The 21065-nt window shown below is 47.3% G+C and overlaps 1 protein-coding gene across 2 annotated transcripts in view; it reads right to left on the reverse strand.

Moving 5' to 3' along the window:
• The window catches only part of MAST1 (microtubule associated serine/threonine kinase 1), a 91079-nt gene extending 73391 nt beyond the window's left edge, over positions 1 to 17688 (reverse strand). Inside the window, exon 1 of one of the 2 annotated variants that reach the window (XM_083718326.1) lies at positions 17564 to 17688. In XM_083718326.1, the coding sequence (XP_083574452.1) occupies positions 17564 to 17602 (39 nt within the window). In that variant the 5' untranslated portion in view covers positions 17603 to 17688. The remainder of the gene's footprint in view (positions 1 to 17563) is intronic. The other variant, XM_083718324.1, reaches the window with a different exon arrangement.
• Between the last annotated feature and the right edge of the window lie 3377 nt (positions 17689 to 21065).

Here is a 21065-nt window from a genome sequence, read left to right on the forward strand (position 1 = left end):
CGTATAGGGTTTTTTTTGTCTTGCGAAGCAAGCCCATTGACAGCTTAGAGGATTAGCACTATTAGCGGTTTAGCGGCTTTTAGCGATCAGCTGTTAAGCGGCTTATCAGCGGATCAGCTGATAAGCGGCTTAACGGCTTAGCAAAAGGGGGAAAAGGGAAAAAAACCCGAAGGAACTCGCAAGACTTTTTCGTCTTGCGAAGCAAGCCCATAGGGAAATTCGTTTTCGTCTAGCGGGTTTTCCGTCTTGCGAGGCATTCGTCTTGCAGGGCACCACTGTATGTCTCTGGATATGATTTGTCCCTCTGATGACAACAGCAGGCTGAGCTGAATATGAGGCACATCCAAAATTCCTTTTTCTGGGAGGAGGCAAACAGATCCTGGGGCAAGGGAATCCCCCGCCCACCCTCATTTCAATGGGGGTGTGTGCTAGAGATTGTCCCGGTGGACTGTGCCCCAGGTAAATTAACAAGGAGGATGTGTCATTTGGTGTTTCTGCCCAAAGCACCCATTTCCCCCTTAAATCAGCTCCATTCTGGGTGGGATATTCAGGGCCAGTGCAAAACGGCCAAACAAAAATTCATTTTTGTTTTTGTTGATTTGGAAACTGCCAGGTGGATTATGACCAGAATATTTATCTGCCATCCACATTTCCAAGCAGAATACGCCAAGGGTAGGTGGGAGAGTGGGAGGTTCGGTGGGGAACAACAGCACAAGGGGCAGTCTTATTTTTCTAGAAAAAGAGGTGCCGGAACTCACCAGGAATACCTCCCTTATTCTCTTATGATGCCAATGGCACCCACCTGAGAGGTGGCAGAACAGAGGTCCGGCTGGAAAAACCCCCTGACAAGGGGTTATGCTTCAACACCACATTACCGCACCAGTATGTTTTTTCCACAGTCGCTCCAGGCAAAGAGATAGGTAAAGTCTAGAATGACAATTCAATTCTCTGGAGACAGAGCCTCCTGGTTCCCTTATATGCTGTTTTTCTCTCACACCCAGGGCTGAAGTGAGAGAAGCTATGGAAAACAATAAATGAGTGTAGCTATGATTTGACAGTCATAAGTCCATCCAGAAACAAGACAACAGCTAAGACAGAAATAATTAAAAGTGTGAAGTTTCATTTTAAAATACTTAAAATGATTTCCCTGCCAATGCCAATATACAAGATTGTCTTCATAATGCTCTTTTTTTGGAGGGAGGGGCACAGTGCTGTAGCTGAGAGAGAGTGGCTGACAAGAAGCCTGCAATACAGCCTACTATTAATATTTCACAGGGCTGCACCAAGATATTTTGCTGACTGAGGAAGAGCAGCAAATGGTGCCCACCAGTCAGGTACAAGCTATTTTGCCACCTGACGTGGAAAATCCTACAAGTCTCTTTTCCTGGAAATTATATAATTGTTGAGCTTTTGTTTAGGAAGACCCCCAAACTGCTGAGCTTTTTGAAGGAAAACCCTAGTTGTTCAGCTATTATTATTATTTATTTTTTAATTGACTTGCCTAAGATCCAGGACAAAGCGTCGCCTTTCATAAATTCCCCCCGGACATCAATTCCATTTCTTAGCATCAATTCCAGCCATTGCTTGTTAACTTACCACAGTGATCATGTAACCACTTGGTAAGCTAGTTATGCATGCCGTCCTATCTTTGTGGGTGAGGACAGATTCTGCATGTTTCCATGCCTCATCAAAAAACTAGAGGGAGCTTCTCTTTTCTTGCAAGGTGCGGTTTTTTTTTTTTTTTTAATAAGTTCTGCTTGGCATGGAAACTGTTTATCATTGATACACACTACATAAGATATAATTTCAGTATTCAGAAACACCAGTTCCTTATTCTCAGAGTCTAATGTGTCTATTAACCTCAGCATCTCAAAATACTGAAGGTGCAGCTCAAATTCCACTTGCCATTCTACTTAAATCAAGCTGGCTTCATTTGTTATCACTTGACCCATGGTTAGCCCCAGTAATGATCTTATCTGTCAAATCTTTACTAACTGCTGGTGTTAAATTCAAGGCAGCATTTCAGCAACAACTTGGAAGCATTCATTTAGGCACTAGATCCTGCAGCTACTTGCTGCATACATTTAATAATCTGGGGCAGGGGAAGTGAAGTGTTTATCTCCAATTACGGTACGTTAAAAGGTGATCCTATCTATTTTGAGATCAAGAAACAGACTATCAACAGCCGAACCCAGCCTCCCCCAAGCTGGTGCCTTCCAGATGTTTTAGACTCCTCCTCCCACTAGGCCCTGGCCAATGAGAGTTGCAGTCCAAAACATCTGGATGGCACCAGGATGGGAGAGGCTAGTAGAACCTTAATACTGCGATTTTTGCTGTCATATTATCATGGAGGAGCTGAATGGTGTTTACAAATTTATCTGGGCAGCCAATTTTCAAAAGGATAGTCCACAGGGTGTTTAACCCCTAGTGGCTTAGCAAAAAGGTATAAATCAAAATCAAACACATGCTGGAAATTTAAGGAAAAAGAAGGTACTTTGTCGTGGTCTTGTAAAAGAGCAAAAGCTTTCTGGGAAATGATTTATAATGAATTGAAGAAAATGTTTAAGATAACCTTTAGCAAAAAACCAGAAGGTTTTCTTCTAGGGATAGTAGGTACAGAGATACCAAAAGGCCAAAAAAAAACCTGTTTATGTTTTTTGCCCAGAGGTGGAAAGAATATGCAGCACCAACCAACGAAGAGTGGCTGATTAAATTAATGGAGTATGCCAAAAGGGCAAAACTAACAGGTGTCATAAGAAACTAAGAAGGAAAAAAATTCATTAAAGACTGGGGAAAATTTGTGGAATATCTGAAAAAATCTTGTATGCAAGTAAGTTCATTAGCAGGGTTAAAGTAAAACAAGCAGTTAAACATATTATCCAGAGAAATTAAACCATAACTTAAAAATGGATTAATGTGGAAAATGCAATATGAAAAACTAAAATAAAAAAAAGCCACAAGAAGGGGGAGGAAAGTCAAATATGCACGTGTATTGGAATTGTATGTGATCTGTGTCTTTGTGACTTGTATGTCTGTAAATTTTGGAAAACTAGAAAAATAATAAAATAAAATCAAAATGAATTGCAGCTGCCATACTTTGCAAAAGCAGTAACAAGAACCAGTCAATTTTGGATTTCTGACCCATACAGTACATTATTGCTGTTCTCCCTTTGCCATTAATTCTGCCTCTTCCCTACAGCCTACCATGCTCAGAAAATACATGTTCGTGAAGTGCATTAGATGTGGGAGGCTAGAAGCATCCCACTCCAATAAGTGCAAAATTCTCGACAGCAGAACATGGGGGCAATACTTGAGAAGATGCAAGATATAGATCCCAGTACATAGAGCCAATAATAACATAAATGTTGAAGAAGGAGATATAGTTTGACATGAATGTCTTCATAAAACACAGATTTCACAATGAATTCACATGCTAAAATTCAATTAAGCATTATTTTCTCCAAGGAAGGACGATATCTTCAACCTATCTGGGTGGCAAAGAGTAACATTACAAACATTCAGAGGGAAAATATTTAAGACACCTGCAAAATAGTGCTTGATGTATTTCTGGACAGCCAATGGCCAAATATGTATACAGTGGTACCTTGGTTCTCGAACGGCTTAGTTGTCGAACAAATTGGCTCCCAAACGCCACAAACCTGGAAGTGAGTGTTACGGTGTTACGGAAATTACGGGGGGTAGGGGCACGTCTTTAAAGTTGTTAAATGTTACAAATATTATGCATAAATGTATCCTTTCGACTTGAAAGCTCAGGGAAGTTATCTAGCTTTAAAAATCATATAAAATCAACTCCTTTGCCAGTTTCCTTCATTCCACCGCCAATTTGCTTCATTGGCCAAGGACTTGGAAACCACTTGGTCCCCATCATAATCCCTCAAGCGGGAGGTCACATACTCACAGGAAGATACTCATAGGTGTCAATCGCTGGGCAAAGGCACTCCTCCGGACTTGCCCAGGTGGCAGACTATGCAAAACAAAGTTCTATTGCCCCTTTGTAGTAGGTGCTTAGAATGTACTTCCCAATACATATCCCGTATCCACCTGTTGCCCCAACACATTCCTCCTATGTTAATCAGGATTTAGCAATGATGTAGCAATGATGCAGTGATGATGCTTAATGAACTGTATGCTGGGATAAGATAGAAACTTTTAAAAGTCCTTGTCACCCCATCCTCGGGGTGCAAAATTCCTCTTTGAACCTGTTGCGCAATAAACTTTGGTCTACAGCTATTCGCTCTGGTTGGTGGCTGGACTCCTTCCTTTATTCCACAGGGACCAGTGGGCTCTGCCCGACGAGCTGGGTGACTGAGCAGCCTTGCACCTAGATTTTTCCGTAACATCCGGTTTGCAAACATTTTTCAGAAGCCGAATGTCCGATGTGGCTTTCGCGGCTTCCGGTTGAGTGCAGCAAGCTCCTGCAGCCAATTGGAAGCCGTTCCTTGGTTTTCGAACAGCTTCGGGAGTCGAACTGACTCCTGGAATGGATTAAGTTTGAGAACCAAGGTACAACTGTATTTTATTTATTAAATTTGTATCCTGCCCTTCTTCCCAAAGGAGCCCAAGGCAGCAAATGCATCAGGATGAGCAACCTTATACTCCTGAAGAGCCGGGCAAAAAATTCACTGTGAGGTCCCAAAGGGCCTAGAACTTCTACAATATTGTTGGGGTGCCAATAACTAATAAAAACTATCCTCACTTCTCAAAATATTCAGTACTTTGTTCATTTTCCCTTTATCTTACACTCTGGGTGAGTTTTGCAACCTGGGCAATATGCCAACACCATTTGCACCATTCTGTTAAAGAGGCTACATTAGAAATGCACCATTTGCTGGGTACTTGGATTTTGGTATTTGATAGCAAGTTAAACTGGGATTCACCTATAGTGCTGCCTTATGTCCAGAATTTCCCTGACATAGTCGGGATTCAGCTGTCATAAACACCATCCGGGCAGAAAACCACTTTTTGAAACAATGTCCGGGAAAATCCAGACGTATGGCAAATTTCCTTAAAAATAGCTCAAAATGTTTTTTTTTTAAATGAAAAAGAAAAAAAAAAACCTCAACAACTTCGGTCAGAATTAATAAAAGCTCAACAACCTTTCACTTTTTGAAATATGGCAACCCTACCTAACAAGGTACAAACAGCAAAATGTAAGCTATTGGTTTATGCACCAAAGCAGTGAAAGTGGAACTGTACAGAATGAATGCGGGTAATTTCAAGACCACTGTAGAGCACTGGCAAAGTTGGGGGTCTCTTAAACTATAGTTTATATAATATTAAGATAAAATACACTAGGCAAATACATAAATAAAACCTGACTAAGATAAGAAACTAAAACAACAATAAGAAGCAGGGCTTTGTAGATTAAAAAAAAACAACAACCCTATGAAAATAAATAAAATGTATTTCTTTGACAGGTAAACTGACCTGGCAAACTAAGGCAGAGAAATGAACAAAGCAGTTTTTGAGGAAGTAGCTAAGCGGGTCTCTGGAGGCAAACAAGATGAGTCTTGCAGTTCTTTAAAAATTAACAGATCAACAGTGGTATTAGCTTTCTCTCTTGGCTGTGTGTGTGTGTGTGTGTGTGTGTACAAACAAATCCAAATGACAAGAAATGGGATTCCACCAAAACATTAGGAAGAATTTTCTGGTGGTAAGAGCTGTTTGACAGTGGAACAGACTCCCACAAGAGTTTCACTGGAGGTTTTTAAGCAGAGGTTAGAAGGTCATCTGCCAAGGATGGGAGTTGGACTAGATGACCCTCAGGGTCCCTTCCAGCACTACATGATTCTATGATTCTATCATTTACGGAGGTAGAAATTGTGGGTCCAAAAGGCCATCCATGTAAAGAGGCAGCGGCACATCCCTAACATTTCTATACAGAACGATTCTTCAATCAACAAGGGATTTGACACAACTTCTCTTGGCATTCTAAAAAAATTGCGAGGGTTTTTTGTTTTTATTTTTTTTAAAAAGCAGATTAGGAGGCATTTCCACCATGTGGGTACACACTTCATTGGAAACCTGTTTCAAAATCTGGTAACCGATGAATCACTGTCAAGCTGGGAGGAGGTGTGAAGTCAAATTTCCACAGGTGCACCATCTTATATCACATGTTGTTTTAAAAATGACATTAATCATCCACTGCCATTTTGAACAAGTTTTTGGTACTCTGGCAAACCCAAGTTCAACAAAACCATCATATCTGAATGTTATGCACATGTGAGCCGTTTCCTTTTAATCTTTCAAACACAAGAGTGGGTGCCCGACTGTCATTTTCTAAAAGCTACTTGTGTGTACGCATTTTTGAGAAACTGACAAGCAGCTAAATAAATGCCCTCGCACAGTTCAAATATGACATATCTATAGCATGGTAATCCTAATTAATTGGTTGGCATCCATCTGTCTCAGGAGACACTGGAAGAAGAGCATGCCTTCAGGGATGAAGTCAACCAACATTGGGGAATCGCAGCACCTGCTGTGGCTGCACAGGCAGAAACAGGACCTCTTCAAAACCTAGTAAGTGACCAAGGAAAATGGATGCAGAAAGAGACAGGGCTCAGTTCCCCAATTTTTTTTTCCTCTCTCTCTCTTTAGCGAACATAACGACATTGCCATTTCTTACAAAGATATATAACCACAAGATTGGGGGCGGGGTTAGCATAAGGAGCCCTTCAGCAAGTTAACACAACACTCAGTCTTTGCAATATTTATTTTAGGGAACTACTCCTACATATTCAGGCTCACTGCACCTGCTTTTCATTTTCTTTTTAACACAGCAACCTCTAAATGCATACAAATGAAACAAGTCTCAGATCCCAAACCATTCGTTCCCAAACCATGTGCCATTGTGCACCAATTGCGCCACTGAGGGAACTGCTTCGGGCACCCAGGCTGCCTGTTGTGTCTCGCCTTGCTTTAGGGATATAATGGGAATGAATAATTTCACCATGCTGGGCCCACCTCTTTCTAATCAAGCTGCAGCTGGGAGCAGGTTTTTCCATTGTATCAAGTAAAAATGGAATTGTCTAGGCCAGGGATGGCCCACCCAGAAAGCATGCTGAGGCAGCTGCCTCAGATGGCAGGTCTACAGGGGCAGCAGATCCCAATGTAGACCTTTATAGGCCAGCCTTTCTCTACCTGCTGCCCTCCAGCTGTTATACTGAAGGGCGATGCAGTCCAGAACATCTGGAGGCCACCAGGTTGGAAGAGGCTGGACTCATCACACAGGTGATCCCCTTACACCAGGTCAGACTATTGGTCCATCTAGCCAAGTATTGTTCCCACTCTGGTCAGCAGCAGCCGATATTCTTCCCATTACAGTCATACCTCATGTTACGTCTGCTTCATGTTACGTTCTTTCAGGTTACGTCCCGCGGCGACCCAGAAGTACCGGAAAGGGTTACTTCTGGGTTTCGCCACATGCGCAGATGCGCAAAATGACGTCACACACATGCGCAGAAGCGGCGAATCGCAACCCAAGCGTGCACAGACTGCAGGTTGTGTTCCTTTCATGTTGCAAACGGGCCTCTGGAACAGATCCCGTTCGCAACCAGAGGTACTACTGTACATCTATCTGATCATTTTAAATGGAGGTGCCAGGGACTAAAACCTGGGCCTTTCTGCATCCAAGACATACGTCCAACCACTGTGCTTGCTGCCTTCCCCATTCAGTGCAGCAGAACTAGCTCACAGAGGCTGCCCGCTACCTCACCGAAGGAGTCACTATGTTGGGCTTGCCTCACTCCAGCCAGGAGGTGTGTCCAGAACACTGACTCATGCAGAAATATAGGGAGAAGCCTTCTTTGAAAGCAAGTCATTCTTATTCTCTCTTAAAGGAAACCCTTTTCCCATTTACACTCCCATTACATTTAGAAGAATGCATAAGGAGCTGAGTGAGCAGGAGGGCCCCCCAAGCACAGCACACGAGGACCCCAAACGCACACAGCAAGGGGCGCTTTCTAAGGAAGTTCCTCTCAGCAGTACAACGCATGTTGTTTTAAGCCGTTGGGTCACCCATCTGCTAAGGAGCAATGAAAGAGAAAACCCTACCACCCCATCATGATCAGAACATTATCTGACTACCACAGCATCATGAGGAAGGGCAGTGGGGTGGAAAGCAGAGGGAGAAGGAGGAAGCACTGAAAACAAAGAGAGTCGGCAGGAGTGGGTGCCAGGAGCAGGTTAGTAATACTCACACAGCTTCAGTGAAGTTAACTTTTTATTCAAAGAAACTAGACAGCCCAGAAGGCCAGGCCTGCAGAGCACAGCAACTCCTCCAGGTAGAACTTGCCAATATGTGAGGACTAAAGGTCCTTTCCTTCTCATAGTTGCCTAAACTTCCTCCTTCCCTGAGTCCTTCCCATGCAATCTGCGACTCTGTTGTATTACCTGGGAGACCAGGGGAGAGGGGAACCCCCCCCCCGACTTCTTCAGCAGCCTGCCTCATCTCTGCCTCTTGGCCCCTCTTCTCTACAGCCTCTGGTTCTGGGCTGCTCTCTGCCACAGCCTCTTCCTGCTCACTGAACCTTGTTGCCCCTTCAGTTTCTGACACCTCGTCCTCTGCCCCCTCTTCTCCCTCTGGCCACTCATCGTCATCCAACCACCAGTCCCCTGGGGTTTCATTGGGGGTTCCCTAGCTGGTGCCTCCCATCAACCCTCTGGATCCAGCCAGTCCATGAAAACAGTGACTAGGTAAGAGAAAAAGTCAGCAGTGACTCAGATATGGAGTAAGTGCCCCCTGCTAGGCAAGAAGAGGGGTGTTTATGTACCAAATGGTCTTCGAGAGAAGGCATGCTCACTGCCAGAGCCATGCTGAGGGACATCAGAGCAGCACAATCACTCTTGTGGTAAAAGCTGCACCTCTCACTGCTTTCACATGGCGATGCTCTCCGGAACCCAATTACACATGAGCGCTAGTAGCTTCTCTCTGCAGGCACCATAATCTCACCCCACCCATAGCACACAAGGGAGGCTCTCTGAACACAGGGACACCACTGCTCCATTTCTGTGCTCCCTCTGCCAGTCCTAAACTACCTTCAGAACTGTGAACATGCAGAAGGTTACCTCTAAGATCAGTGAAAGAAAAGGCAGGCACACTTGGAATGTGTACGGTAGAACAGCAAGTGCAGGGTCTGAAGAACTGGGGATGCCTTTCAGTGGAGCTCAAAGCTCTTCTTAACTACAGAGTTGTGGCAACATGATATGGCTAAAATTGGATGGAGTCAGGATTGGGGCATGTATATTTCATTAACCTCTCCCCCTCCCCATCATAATGAAGAAAGACCATACCTACTGGTTCAAACCAGAGGAGGGCAGTTTCAGGAGAAAGATCTTTTTCAACAGTGGCCCAATTATGAAATGCTTTCTCCAGAAGGGCCTGCGTGGCACAAACACTGTCATATTTTTGGTGCCAGGCTGGGACTCATATTTACTTCAATGCATTTGGCTGTGGAGATTTTCCTTTTCTGGAGGGGTGGGCTTTCTTGGGTTTGTTGTTTTAATAATGAGTGCTGTGTTGTGCAGATGTTTTAGCTTTTAGCTATTTAGTATGACTGCCTTTAATGGTAAAGGTAAAGGACCCCTGACAATTAAGTCTAGTAGTGGACGACTCTGGGGTTGCGGCACTCATCTCGCTTTACTGGCCGAGGGAGCCAACATTTGTCCGCAGACAGTTTTCTGGGTCATGTGGCCAGCATGACTAAGCTGCTTCTGGCAAAACCAGAGCAGCGCACAGAAACACCGTTTACCTTCCCGCCAGAGTGGTACCTATTTATCCACTTGCACTTTGATGTGCCTTCGAACTGCTAGGTTGGCAGGAGCAGGGACCGAGCAACGGGAGCTCACCCCGTCGTGGGGATTCGAACCGCCGACCTTCCGATCGGCAAGCCCAAGAGGCTCAGTGGTTTACACTGCATGTATGACTGCCTTTACTCTTTTTGAATTTTTACTGTATGCGTTCTGTATTATTTTTGCTGTATTAATAGAAGTTGCCTTGAAACCCTTGTGGTATAAAGCATTGTTGGCTTCCTTCTGTCTCAAGACAATGGAGTGCACCTCCAGGGGTGAAGTCAAACCACTGTGTTAGGAAGCCAATGTGACCTTCCCGGGCACAAGTCTAGGCAGTATGTATGGAGGGTTCCCAAGAAGACAAGATGCCCCTCTCAGCCTCACTGATGTGGTCCAAAGGAAAGCAGAGCAATATGTTCAGCACCAGCTTGGCTGCAGCTGTTGCCAGGAGGAGACATACAAGAGGCTATCCAACCATCTTAGGGACTCCACTCGGATTTATATAAAGTTTACTCCTAAGTCTTTTTTTACTTCTGAAAGCAGCAAAGGTTTAGAACAGGGGTTAGCAAACTTTTTCAGCAGGGGGCTGGTCCACTGTCCCTCAGATCTTGTGGGGGGCCGGACTATATTTTTTGGGGGGAAATTATGAACGAATTCCTATGCCCCACAAATAACCCAGAGATGCATTTTAAATAAAAGGGCACAGTCTACTCATATAAAAACATGCTGATTCCCGGACCATCCGTGGGCCAAATTTAGATGGTGATTGGGCCAGATCCGGTCCCTGGGCCTTAGTTTGCCTACCCATGATTTAGAATCAGAGTTTTCCTTCTCCTAGATGGGCTACCTGCATAGGCTAACGAGCCCCATCTGCCCCTCACTTCCCTCCACAGCAGGTGCAGAAACTGCCTTCTTGATCATTGCACCCACAGGCATAATGTGGGGAGGCCCAGGGGGCCCATGACCTTGGGTGCAGATTTTGGAAAGAGCGCAAGGCGGTGCAACCAGGCACTCCCACAACACTCCCCCTCATTCGCCAAGCCACACGTGGGCTGGGCCTTCAGGGCTGGGGCAGTGGTGGCACCTCCTTCCCCTCGTGGATGCCCGCACACCTCACCCTGGGCGGGCCGAGAGGAACTGGGTGGGAGAACACTGCCGCCACCCACCAAGAAGAAGCAAGAGGCTCTTGCAACCTCCTCCTCCTCCTTTGCAAAGGGGGATGCCACAGGCTGCCAGGTGGGCACTCGCACACCAGGTAGGCAGGGCATGAATGGCGCATGACAGGGATTTCTGCATGGTGTGCTTGCTTTGCACACACACCCAAATTGTGCACCCGGAGCAATGGCCCCCCTGGCAGCCCCACACTACGCCACTTTGGTGCCACGGCCCTTAAGTCTGCCCTCGTCATGGGGTGCCTTCAAGCCTCTTTCTCCCTCCCCTCCCCTCCCTCGCCACCAGCTCAGACTGCCACAGCTCAGTTAGAAGTGAGGGCTTGGGCTGGCGCGGGCATCCTCCGTGCCCCATCTCCCAGGCACACACACACGTGCACCCTGGGTGCCAAGAACCTGCACTACAGTGGTACCTCAGGTTAAGTACTTAATTTGTTCCGGAGGTCCATTCTTAACCTGAAACTGTTCTTAACCTGAGGCACCACTTTAGCTAATGGGGCCTCCTGCTGCCGTCACGCTGCCGGAGCACAATTTCTGTTCTCATCCTGAAGCAAAGTTCTTAACCTGAAGCACTATTTCTGGGTTAGCGGAGTGTGTAACCTGAAGCGTATGTAACCTGAAGCGTATGTAACCCAAGGTACCACCGTATATGGTTCGTTGAACCAACTACAGTAGTACCCCGGGTTATGAACTTAATTCGTTCTGGAGGTCCGTTCTTAACCTGAAACTGTTCTTAATCTGAAGCACCACTTTAGCTAATGGGGCCTCATCCTGAAGCAAAGTTCTTAACACGAGGTACTATTTCTGGGTTAGCGGAGTCTGTAACCTGAAGCGTATGGAACCCGAGGTACCACTGTATTGGCCTCATCTGTTTAGTCTGCCTGAGCCCGTCTTCTCATGCTGGGGAAGTCCCTAACTCATCAAGGGTTTGAGACCCCTTGGCAACCTTCACCTGGCTTAGCCGGCCAGTTGAAGCCCTTTCCCGGGGTATGGCCACTGTCACATGCTGACAGCTCCTAGGAGCCACAGGTGAGGGCTGAGTGCAGGATGGGGACCAAAGGTGGACAAATTACCCAGGGAGCACAATGCGTTCCCCACCAGAGGTACTACCTAACACTAAATAAATTACCCTAACACTAAATAAAAGAATAATAACAATCACCACAGGCCTCTCTCATCCAGTTCCCCACAGTGGCCAACCAGGCATGGAGAAGCATTGGCCTTTGGTCACTGGTCCGACTCTCCTACGAGTCAGTTTCGGGTGCTGCATTCTCCTACATCCTTGCAGAGTGTCTTCCTGGAAGCGTGTCAGCTGTTGGCAACAGTCCCATAGGAGTCAGTCGGGGGGGGGGGGCTTTCTCCCACTCTGCTGCAACCCCCAGCCAGCCATGCTCCCAAATTTCCTCCTACCACAACACCAGATTTAGGGTGGTGCAGGCAGTTCCACTGCACAGGGTACTGAGGTGAGGGGATCAAAAAATGAGAAGATCCAAAATGGAGAAGATCCATTTGGGGGGGTGCGCCAAATTTTGGCATTACACAGGGTGCCATATTCCAAAATATTACTATAATCTACCCCATCCATCGTGTGTGTGTGTGTGTGTGTGTCCCACCAATTGCAGACTTGGTCTGAAAGCAATGGTCTGAAAGCAAAACGATAGTTTCTAGAGCAGAGAGGATAAGATACACGCTGCATTTGCAAGATACTGTATCAAAATCCCAGCCTACACTTACCTGTGTCAAATAGCCATCCTTGAAGGTGAGCCAGTCAATGCAATGCTAGGGTGCTGTAGCTGTTACTCTCAAACTAGGACTGGGGGAGAGCTGGGTTCACTTCCCCACTCGGCCATGGAGCTTACTGGGTAGTCCTGGGAAGATCACTCCCTCTCCCTCTCCTAACTCAGAGGGCTATTGTGAGGCAAAAATAGGAAGAGCCACGACTACCATCTGGGCACCTTGGAAGATTGGCAAGATAAAAATGTTTTCCATGCATCAGCTTTGCATGTGCTCACCCCCACAACTTGAGTATTGTATTTGGACCGTGGGCACCCTATCTGGCCTGCAGTGGTGTAGCGTGGGTTATCAGCACCCGGGGCAAGGCAAGTAATTTGCGCCCCCTAACCCATGGATTTGCGCCCCCTAACCCGTGGATTTGCGCCCCCTAACCAGTGGATTTCCCTAACCCCCAGATGTTGCGCCCGGTGCACCCCCCACGCTACGCCACTGTTGGCCTGGTCTGTCGCTCCAAGAGACGTAATGCAGCAAACCTAGCTATCAATAAGAAGTCCTCAGTTCAAATCTCCCCTGTGCTATCAACACACTAGATGGCCTTCTGCAAGTCACACTAATATTGTTTGTGTTTGTTTGTTTGTTTGTTTGTTTGTTTGTTTGTTTGTTTAGGAGAGGGCTGCTTAAAGCTAATAATATTGGGCCTACCTCATCCTCGTTATTGTAAGAGTTACTGTATGCAAAGTGTCTAAAACGCTCCAACACCGACATATCACATTAAAATATTATGATAAAGGATTACTAGCTTTATAATTACTACATGAAAATGGTTGCAAGTCATGAAGACTGTTGCTAAATTCAAGTCACATTTAGAAGAATGTAAGGCATACTATTTATATCTGCAGCTCCACAAATAATATTGAAGCCACAGTATAATTAAGGCATAGGGGTGATCTTTTCTTTGTAGCATCGTGAAAACAGTAGGCAAAAAAACCCACGTCAGTCAATACACTTCATCCACACGTGATCAAATGGTACAGGAATGCCTTTTCCCAGCTTCTGTCATTTCTGGACAGGAATAGCCTTATGCCTGTGACTCATCCACTGGCTACCTCAAAGCTGGATTGCTGCAATGTGCTCTATTGTGGGGCTGCCTTTGGGGCTGATCTGGAACCTGCAGTAGTGACAAATGTGGTGTCTCGGCTACTCAATGGATTACATTATTGTACAGGTATTATTACCCCACTCCTAAAGAGGCTGAATTGGCTGATCATTAGCTATCAGGCTAGGTTTAACTTCCTGGTTCTGGCTTAAAAAGGTAATGGTAAAGGACCCCTGACAGTTAAGTCCAGTCACAAACAACTCTGGGGTTGTGGCGCTCATCTCGCTTTACTGGCCGAGAGAGCAGATGTTTGTCTGCAGACAGTTTTTCCAGGTCATGTGGCCAGCATGACTAAGCCACTTCTGGTGAAACCAGAGCAGCGCATCAAAAAAAGCTGCTAGGTTGGCAAGAGCTGGGACCAAGCAACGGGAGCTCACCCTGTTGCAGGGATTTGAACCGCCGACCTTCCGATTGGTTTAGACCACAGCGCCACCCGTGTCCCTTTGGTTCTGGCTTACAAAGCTCCAAACAGCTTGGGACCAGATTGAAAAATTGACTCCTCCCATACTGCCCTGTCTGATCTTGTGACCCTAAGATCTTTGCTGGTGTCTAGTTCCAGAGGTGGTTTTGTGTTGATGTGCCCTGGATAACTGCTGTGTTTTACTTCTGAAGAGTTTAACTGTTCAATGTTGTAACCTGTTTGATGAATCATTTTATTTTTCCTGCTGTGTAGCATACGAAATGCAGCATACATACAAGCCCAAGGTATTGTAAGGACCATTGGTAAAAGAAGGTTGAGGAAATACTTAAACCTATCACCTAGACAAATAAATTAAACAATGGTTGGCTTACATGTGCAGAAGCACAAACCATAGTCTGGATTTTGAACTCTGATTAGTGCAGAACATGGTTAGGCATGATGTCTGAAGAGATATAGCAAAATATGTCTAGTGGACATCACTGAAAGATGGCACTTAGCTTCTAACAGTGCAAATTCCAGGACTGAGACTATCTGGAAACACTTTCAGACCCGGGAACCCTATGGCTTAGTCCTGGGAATCTGTAGCTTTATGTCGGATGAAATTCTCTCTTCACATGGTCAGAAGCACTTTCATCACTTCTCACTTCATATGCTTAAGGACAGCCTGGGCATTGCCTAAAGACACCACAGATGGGCCTACATAAATTAATGAAACCCCACTCCAAGGTTATATGAGTGATGGTGACTTTCTCTTCTCCATCAAGGAGACTGCAAAATGAGGTAGGGGAGGTTATGGATCGCTGCATTATTAATTGAAAGTATTAATTGTCATCATCATCATATCCACCCTTCACCGGAAACCCCCAGAATGGATTACAGCAAAATAAAATACAGAATAAAAACAATTGAAAACAAAATACAACCCCAAATAGAACTATGGAACTAGCTGTCCATATCCAGTCAACGTTTTGCTATTTCATATGTCTCTTAGCTTCCAATGTCTACCAACGTGAAGTAAAGAGAAACAGATTTTCTCATTTATCACGTTTATATCCTCACTTTCCTCCAAGGAACCAAAGATCCATTTTATCCTCAAAAGAATCCTGTGAGTTGGATTACACCAATGATGGTTGGCCCAAGGTTACCCAGCTAAGAAAAGATCTGAATTTGCCTGGGTCACCCCAGTCCCAGCACTCTAACTAGTACAGAAGCCTTTGCCAGCTTGGTGCCCTTCCAGATGTTTTCGATTACAACTCCCATCAGCCTTCAGCCAACATGCTGCGGTCCAAAACACCTGGAGAGCACAAAGTTGGAAAAGTCTGCACTACACTTTCTGCATCCTTCCAGGGACCCACTGCAAATACAGCTCGGGAAATGGTAAATTTGGTTTCTTAGGAACAGATTGCTTACAAGAAATGATGGGCTTTGAAAAAGTTTTGTTTCCATTTTTAGAATCCCTCGCCTTCACTAAGCACGTGGTCCAGCCACGGGGACTTCTGCTGTTTCGCTTTTCCCTTCCACATGAGCTGAGCATCCCTGTGCCTTTTTCTCTCTTGTTGCTGCGGGGACAGTATGCAGATGAATGGACTGCGCTACTCTCTGGGAACCTAGCATATGCATACATTCTCATGCCTCCATAATTCCAAACAATTTGTTTATATACCATAAACACCTTTCAAGCTCTGTGAAATAAGAGAGACAAGGCTAAACAACTGTTAGAAAGCTAAGTATTTTTAAAACATATAACTAGAAGTGTCTGGACATGTGGAGAGGTTGTTTGTTACCTCCACAGCTCATTCTGCCTGCAAGGAACCAAGAGAACTGTCTATTGATTCAATTTCCAGGGGGGCTCACAAACAGATACCAGCCAGGCAGAACCTGCTTAGGCCCAGAGTCTATGGGACTCTGGGGGGGGGGGGGGTGCCCCATTCTGTGTCTCTAATCATATCCATACTACTCCAGTTGTTGAATCTCATTCATGCCACAGTCCTAATTCTTCTGTTCACACAATGTGTGTTATCAGCACACAATGCTTCACAGAGCATTTGTGGAACTTCTGGAGTAGCCAAGCAAAATCACTAATGTCAAAGGTGTGATGGGTTGGCTTCCAGGGGCTTTCCCTAAAAAGCTTTAGCAACTGGGTGTTTCCGTTGCAGTCTTTTGCTGTTCAAAATTTCCTAACAGCCAAAGTGGGAAAGAAATGTAGCAATATAAAACACCTTGGCTTTGGAATGTGTTCACAGTCAAAGGCTCACGCAGCACCCACTCCAACTCTTTCTCGCCGCTTTTTTTATCCCCCGCCCCCTCACCCTTTTTAGTGTTTGTCCATTGCTCTATTCCATTTGGGTGCTGTCATGCTCAAGCTGTAGTTTACTCTACATATTAAGGTATATAAAATAATAATGTTTGTATAGCTGCCCTGATAATGTACTTAAAGCGTAGGGCAGAAAGTAAATAATTTAAGTAAATAAATGCAATAATTCTACTCCTTTTTATCCTTGCTTCCCCCATTTCTCCCTTGCCAGTGCCCTGTATTTAGAATGGAACTTCCTCGGGGCAGGGACTGCTGCTTGTCATTTTTCCATGCTGCCAAACACTACATAAACGGACTCTAGCCTAACCCCACTGGGAAATTCTTATATTCCTACGACTGAGGTACAGCCTCGGTCTCTTCAGTCTGGTTTTGCCCCAACGGATGGAGCAGGGAGAAAGGAGGCGGAAAAAGGAACCTTCTCCCAGATCTCATTTTCAGCAAAGCCAAATGATGATTCGCAGGCGCCGCTCATCTTTCCCTGGCGCTGCCCAGGGACTCGCGTGACCCCGCAGCCCACCCGGGGCAGGCGGCCCTCGGCTTCCCCGCTGGTCTTCGGCCATTCCGTCCCCCTGCCCACTCCTCCCCCAGCGACACCAGAAGATTTGCTCGGGTCTGGCGTGCGGGGAGCGCGGCCACCTCCGGCGGCGCCCCATTGGCACCAAAGGAAAGCGCGGCGCGGTTGGCACCGAGCACACCTGCGCCCTGCAGGAAGGAACAAGCCCGGGCTGGGCTTCTGCTCGGAGGCTCCCCCGGGATGGCGGAGGAGAGAGCGGCGGCGGCTGCCGCCCTGTCTCTGCTGCCCGCCGGCCGGCCGGCCGGCCGGCCTGCCTCCCTGCGTCGGCGGAGAGGGCGCGCGGATTGCGCGCCGCATCCCGGGCACCGCGGCAGGCTTGGCCAGGGCGGCGCGGGCTTCGCTTTGGAGAGGAGGGTGAAGGGACCCGCCGCGCGCCCTGATTTACCTGGAGCCGCCTCCGGCGAATGATCCCGGAGTCGTCCATCGCTGGCCGGTCCGAAGAGCTCGCCCCATGGGCGCCGCGCGCCTAGTGCCAGCCGAGCCGAGCGAGCGCACCTCCCGTGCCGCCTTCCAGGCCGCGGCTGCGCTGCGCTGCGCTGGGCCGGCGTTCAGGGCGGGGCTGGCCAGGTGGGCTGCGCGGAGGGGGCGCCTCGCCCGCCCGCCCCCCGACTGCGGCACAGCCCCGACCTCGCTTGGGACGCTTGGGCCGGGGCGCGCCGGGCGGATCCTCTCTCTGCGCCCCTGGGGCTCGCCGGCTGCATGCGCGCCCGAGGCTGCCGGAGCTGGAGCAGCGGCACAAGGAGGCGGCGAGGGCGGCGGCCGCCCCTCCCCGGCTCCCGCTCCTGTGCGCCGCGGGCGGGGCCGACGTGCGCTCCGGCTGCCACCAAGCCCGACCTGGCGGGGGCAGCGAGAGGATGCGGCGCCCCCTCGCCGGCCAAGGCCGGCCTCCTTAACCCTTTCCCCGCGGCCGCCTTGGCGATCACACGGCGCCGCGCCTGCTCCAATGCTGAGGGTGGGGGCGCAGCTGCAGCGCGCCGGGCTTTGACGCACTCCCCCGCCCTCGGGAAAAAGACCCTCACTGAGAACTAGACTCTTGCCATCTCACCTGCGAGGCAGCCCTTAAGAAGGAGCCACCCCACCCGCTATCTCCATTCCACGCGTCAGTGGCGCGTCTTGCCTCGGGCGCCAAAATGTCTTGGTCGGCCCCATAAGAGCCAACTCCTAGGGGCCGTGGGGGCTTCGACCCCCACAGTAACATATGTGAGGGGGCCGGACCCCCGCAGATTTGATGTCCATTCCCATTCAAATGCTGTGTGTGTGCTGCAACATGCGATCAATTATGTGGGACAGAAAGATAAAAAAGGAAAAGGACCCCTGGATGGTTAAGTCCAGTCAACGGGGTGCAGTGCTCATCTCGCTTTCAGGTCGAGGGAGCCAGCGTTTGTCCGCAGACAGCTTTCCGAGTCATGTGCCCAGCATGACTAAATCACTTCTGGCGCAAAAGAACACCCTGACGGAAACCAGAGCTTAAGGAAACGCCATTTACCTTCCCACCGCAGTGGTACCTATTTATCAGCTTGCACTGGTATGCATTCAAACTGCTGGTTGGCAGGAGCTGGGGCAGAGCAACAGGAGCTCATCCCATTGCGGGGATTTGAACTGCCAACCTTCCGATCAGCAAGCCCAAGAGGTTCAGTGGTTTAGACCACAGCAGCACCCACTCCCTTACCTGCCCCCCCATATCTTATTCAAGTTGGCCCACCTGGTCTACCCTGATTGAATATTATATAGAATCATGGAATTGTAATGTTGGAATTTACCCCAAGGGTTTTCTAGTCCGGCATCCATGACAGTTGACCATCCAACATCTGCTTTTAAACCTCCAAGGAAGGAGATTCTGCCACCTCCCAAGGGAGTCCGTTCCCCTGTCAAACAGCTGTAAGAAAGTTCTTCCAGATGCTTAGTCAGAATCGCCTTTCTGGTAACTTGAAATGAAGATCTGCCTTTAAAAGGGTGGGGGAGTAATATCAGATTCTAGCACCCATAAGCCACACAGATAAAACATTCCAGTTGCCAGCTAAATCAAATCCAGCTCATCATCATCCAATGGCAGTTGATAGTGTAGTAGTCTGACAAATGTGCCTTAGTAGGTTACACAGAAATATATTGGTCTTATAATATATTTTACATTTACACAGGGCTGGCACAAGCAGAAAATCTGAAGTGGCTCACATTATCCCACATGGGACACAATGCATTGGTAAATTCTCTTTACACAAGTTGCATTAAAATTGGTGGGAGCTGTGGAGGAGCTAATCCTTTGCAAAACTTCCCAGATGGTGTCTTGTGGGCCACTGCTGCCATAGGAGCATGCGAAGCTGCCTTAATGCACACGGGTCCATGATGCAGCCTAGCATAGCCTCTTCCCACCTGGCATTGGGTTTCCCATGGTCTCAGGACAGACAAGGCTCCTTGCTTCCGAAGTTAGCCCTCAACATCAGGGGGACACTGAAGTTGGCTCCTAGTTCCTTATTTGCACGAAAGTTCAAATGCAACACCATCAAAGAACTTTTAAAATGAACTAAGATCTATGTGTTCCTGAACCCCAAACTAAACTTTGGTGCACCCCATATCTATATCTCCTTGACAAAGTCTCTGTTTCCTTGGAGATCAGTAATCGTGCAGATTCCTTGCGCCTGAAGCAGCTACTTTGTTGCTTATGTCATTGAGTTGGTACAGGTGTTATTAGCAGCCACACCATACGCTACTCAGAAGTAACCCCCATTCCATTCAGTAGGACTTACTTGAGGAAGGTTCACTGTGGTGGTCAAGGCTATGCTGTGTCAGTCTATAGGTGGTGGTGAGTTATGCTCCTCCATACAACTTTCCCCCTTCCTCTACATAGAAAACTAGGATGTCAATGAGATGGATTCTATCCCTGACTTGCTAGTTTTCTATCTGCAGGGGATGAGGAGTGTTCCATTACGCAAGTCCCCACTTACGCTCTGAAGTGGCGCAGCTCAGACACATTTACCACCTCAGTAAGAACTAGTCCTTTGTAAAGCAAGAGTTTCTCTGGGCACTAATGGCATTGGGATTAAGGACAAGATCAATCATTGACCCTTTCACATATAGATCTCCCAACACTTTGCTTCTCTTTCTCTCTAGTTTCTCCCTCTCTCATCCCAAAGAAACATGTCATTATGTTATGGGTCATAGCGTACAAGGGGAAGGGAGGAGAAATGGGATAATTTAGTCTGATGAGCTAATGTGTCTGGGGAGAGTGACATTTAATAAAATGTTTTTTGGCTTTTTTCACAAGGCTCATCCATGTTCTGTCCCCCATCACAGTATCTTTGACATATGCTAAGAGCTTTGCTGTATTATTGATCAGTCTCTGGTTCCTAGTCCCAGGGGGAGTGGGGGCTGGGAGCGCCAAACTGCCAACACTCTTTCCCTTTCTGTTAAGCAGCCCTAAAAGGGGTGTGAGTATTTGGTGATGGTGGCTGAGAGAAAAAGTATTGTTACATGCCACCCCAAATTCCACAAATGGTGCAAGATTCCAGGCATTCCAGGAGCACTTTACCCATGTACAGCAAGGCACTGCGGAGACTGTAGCATTTTATGATATATGATTATTTACACATATACACATATGATTATTTACACATATACAGTGGTACCTTGGGTTAAGAACTGGCCCCCCTGGCACCCTCACAATACGCCACTTTGGTGCCACAGCCCTCAGGTCTGCCCTCTTCATGGGGTGCCTTCAAGCCTCTTTCTCCCTCCCTCGCCACCAACTCAGACTGCCCCAGCTCGGATAGAAGTGAGGGCTTGGGCTGGCGCCTCCGTGCCCTATCTCCCAGGCACACACACATGTGCACCCTGGGTGCCAAGAACCTGCACTACAGTGGTACCTCAGGTTAAGTACTTAATTCGTTCCG

The sequence above is a fragment of the Podarcis gaigeae genome (genome assembly GCF_964106915.1).
Source record: "Podarcis gaigeae genome assembly, chromosome: 17".
Classification (NCBI taxonomy): domain Eukaryota; kingdom Metazoa; phylum Chordata; class Lepidosauria; order Squamata; family Lacertidae; genus Podarcis; species Podarcis gaigeae.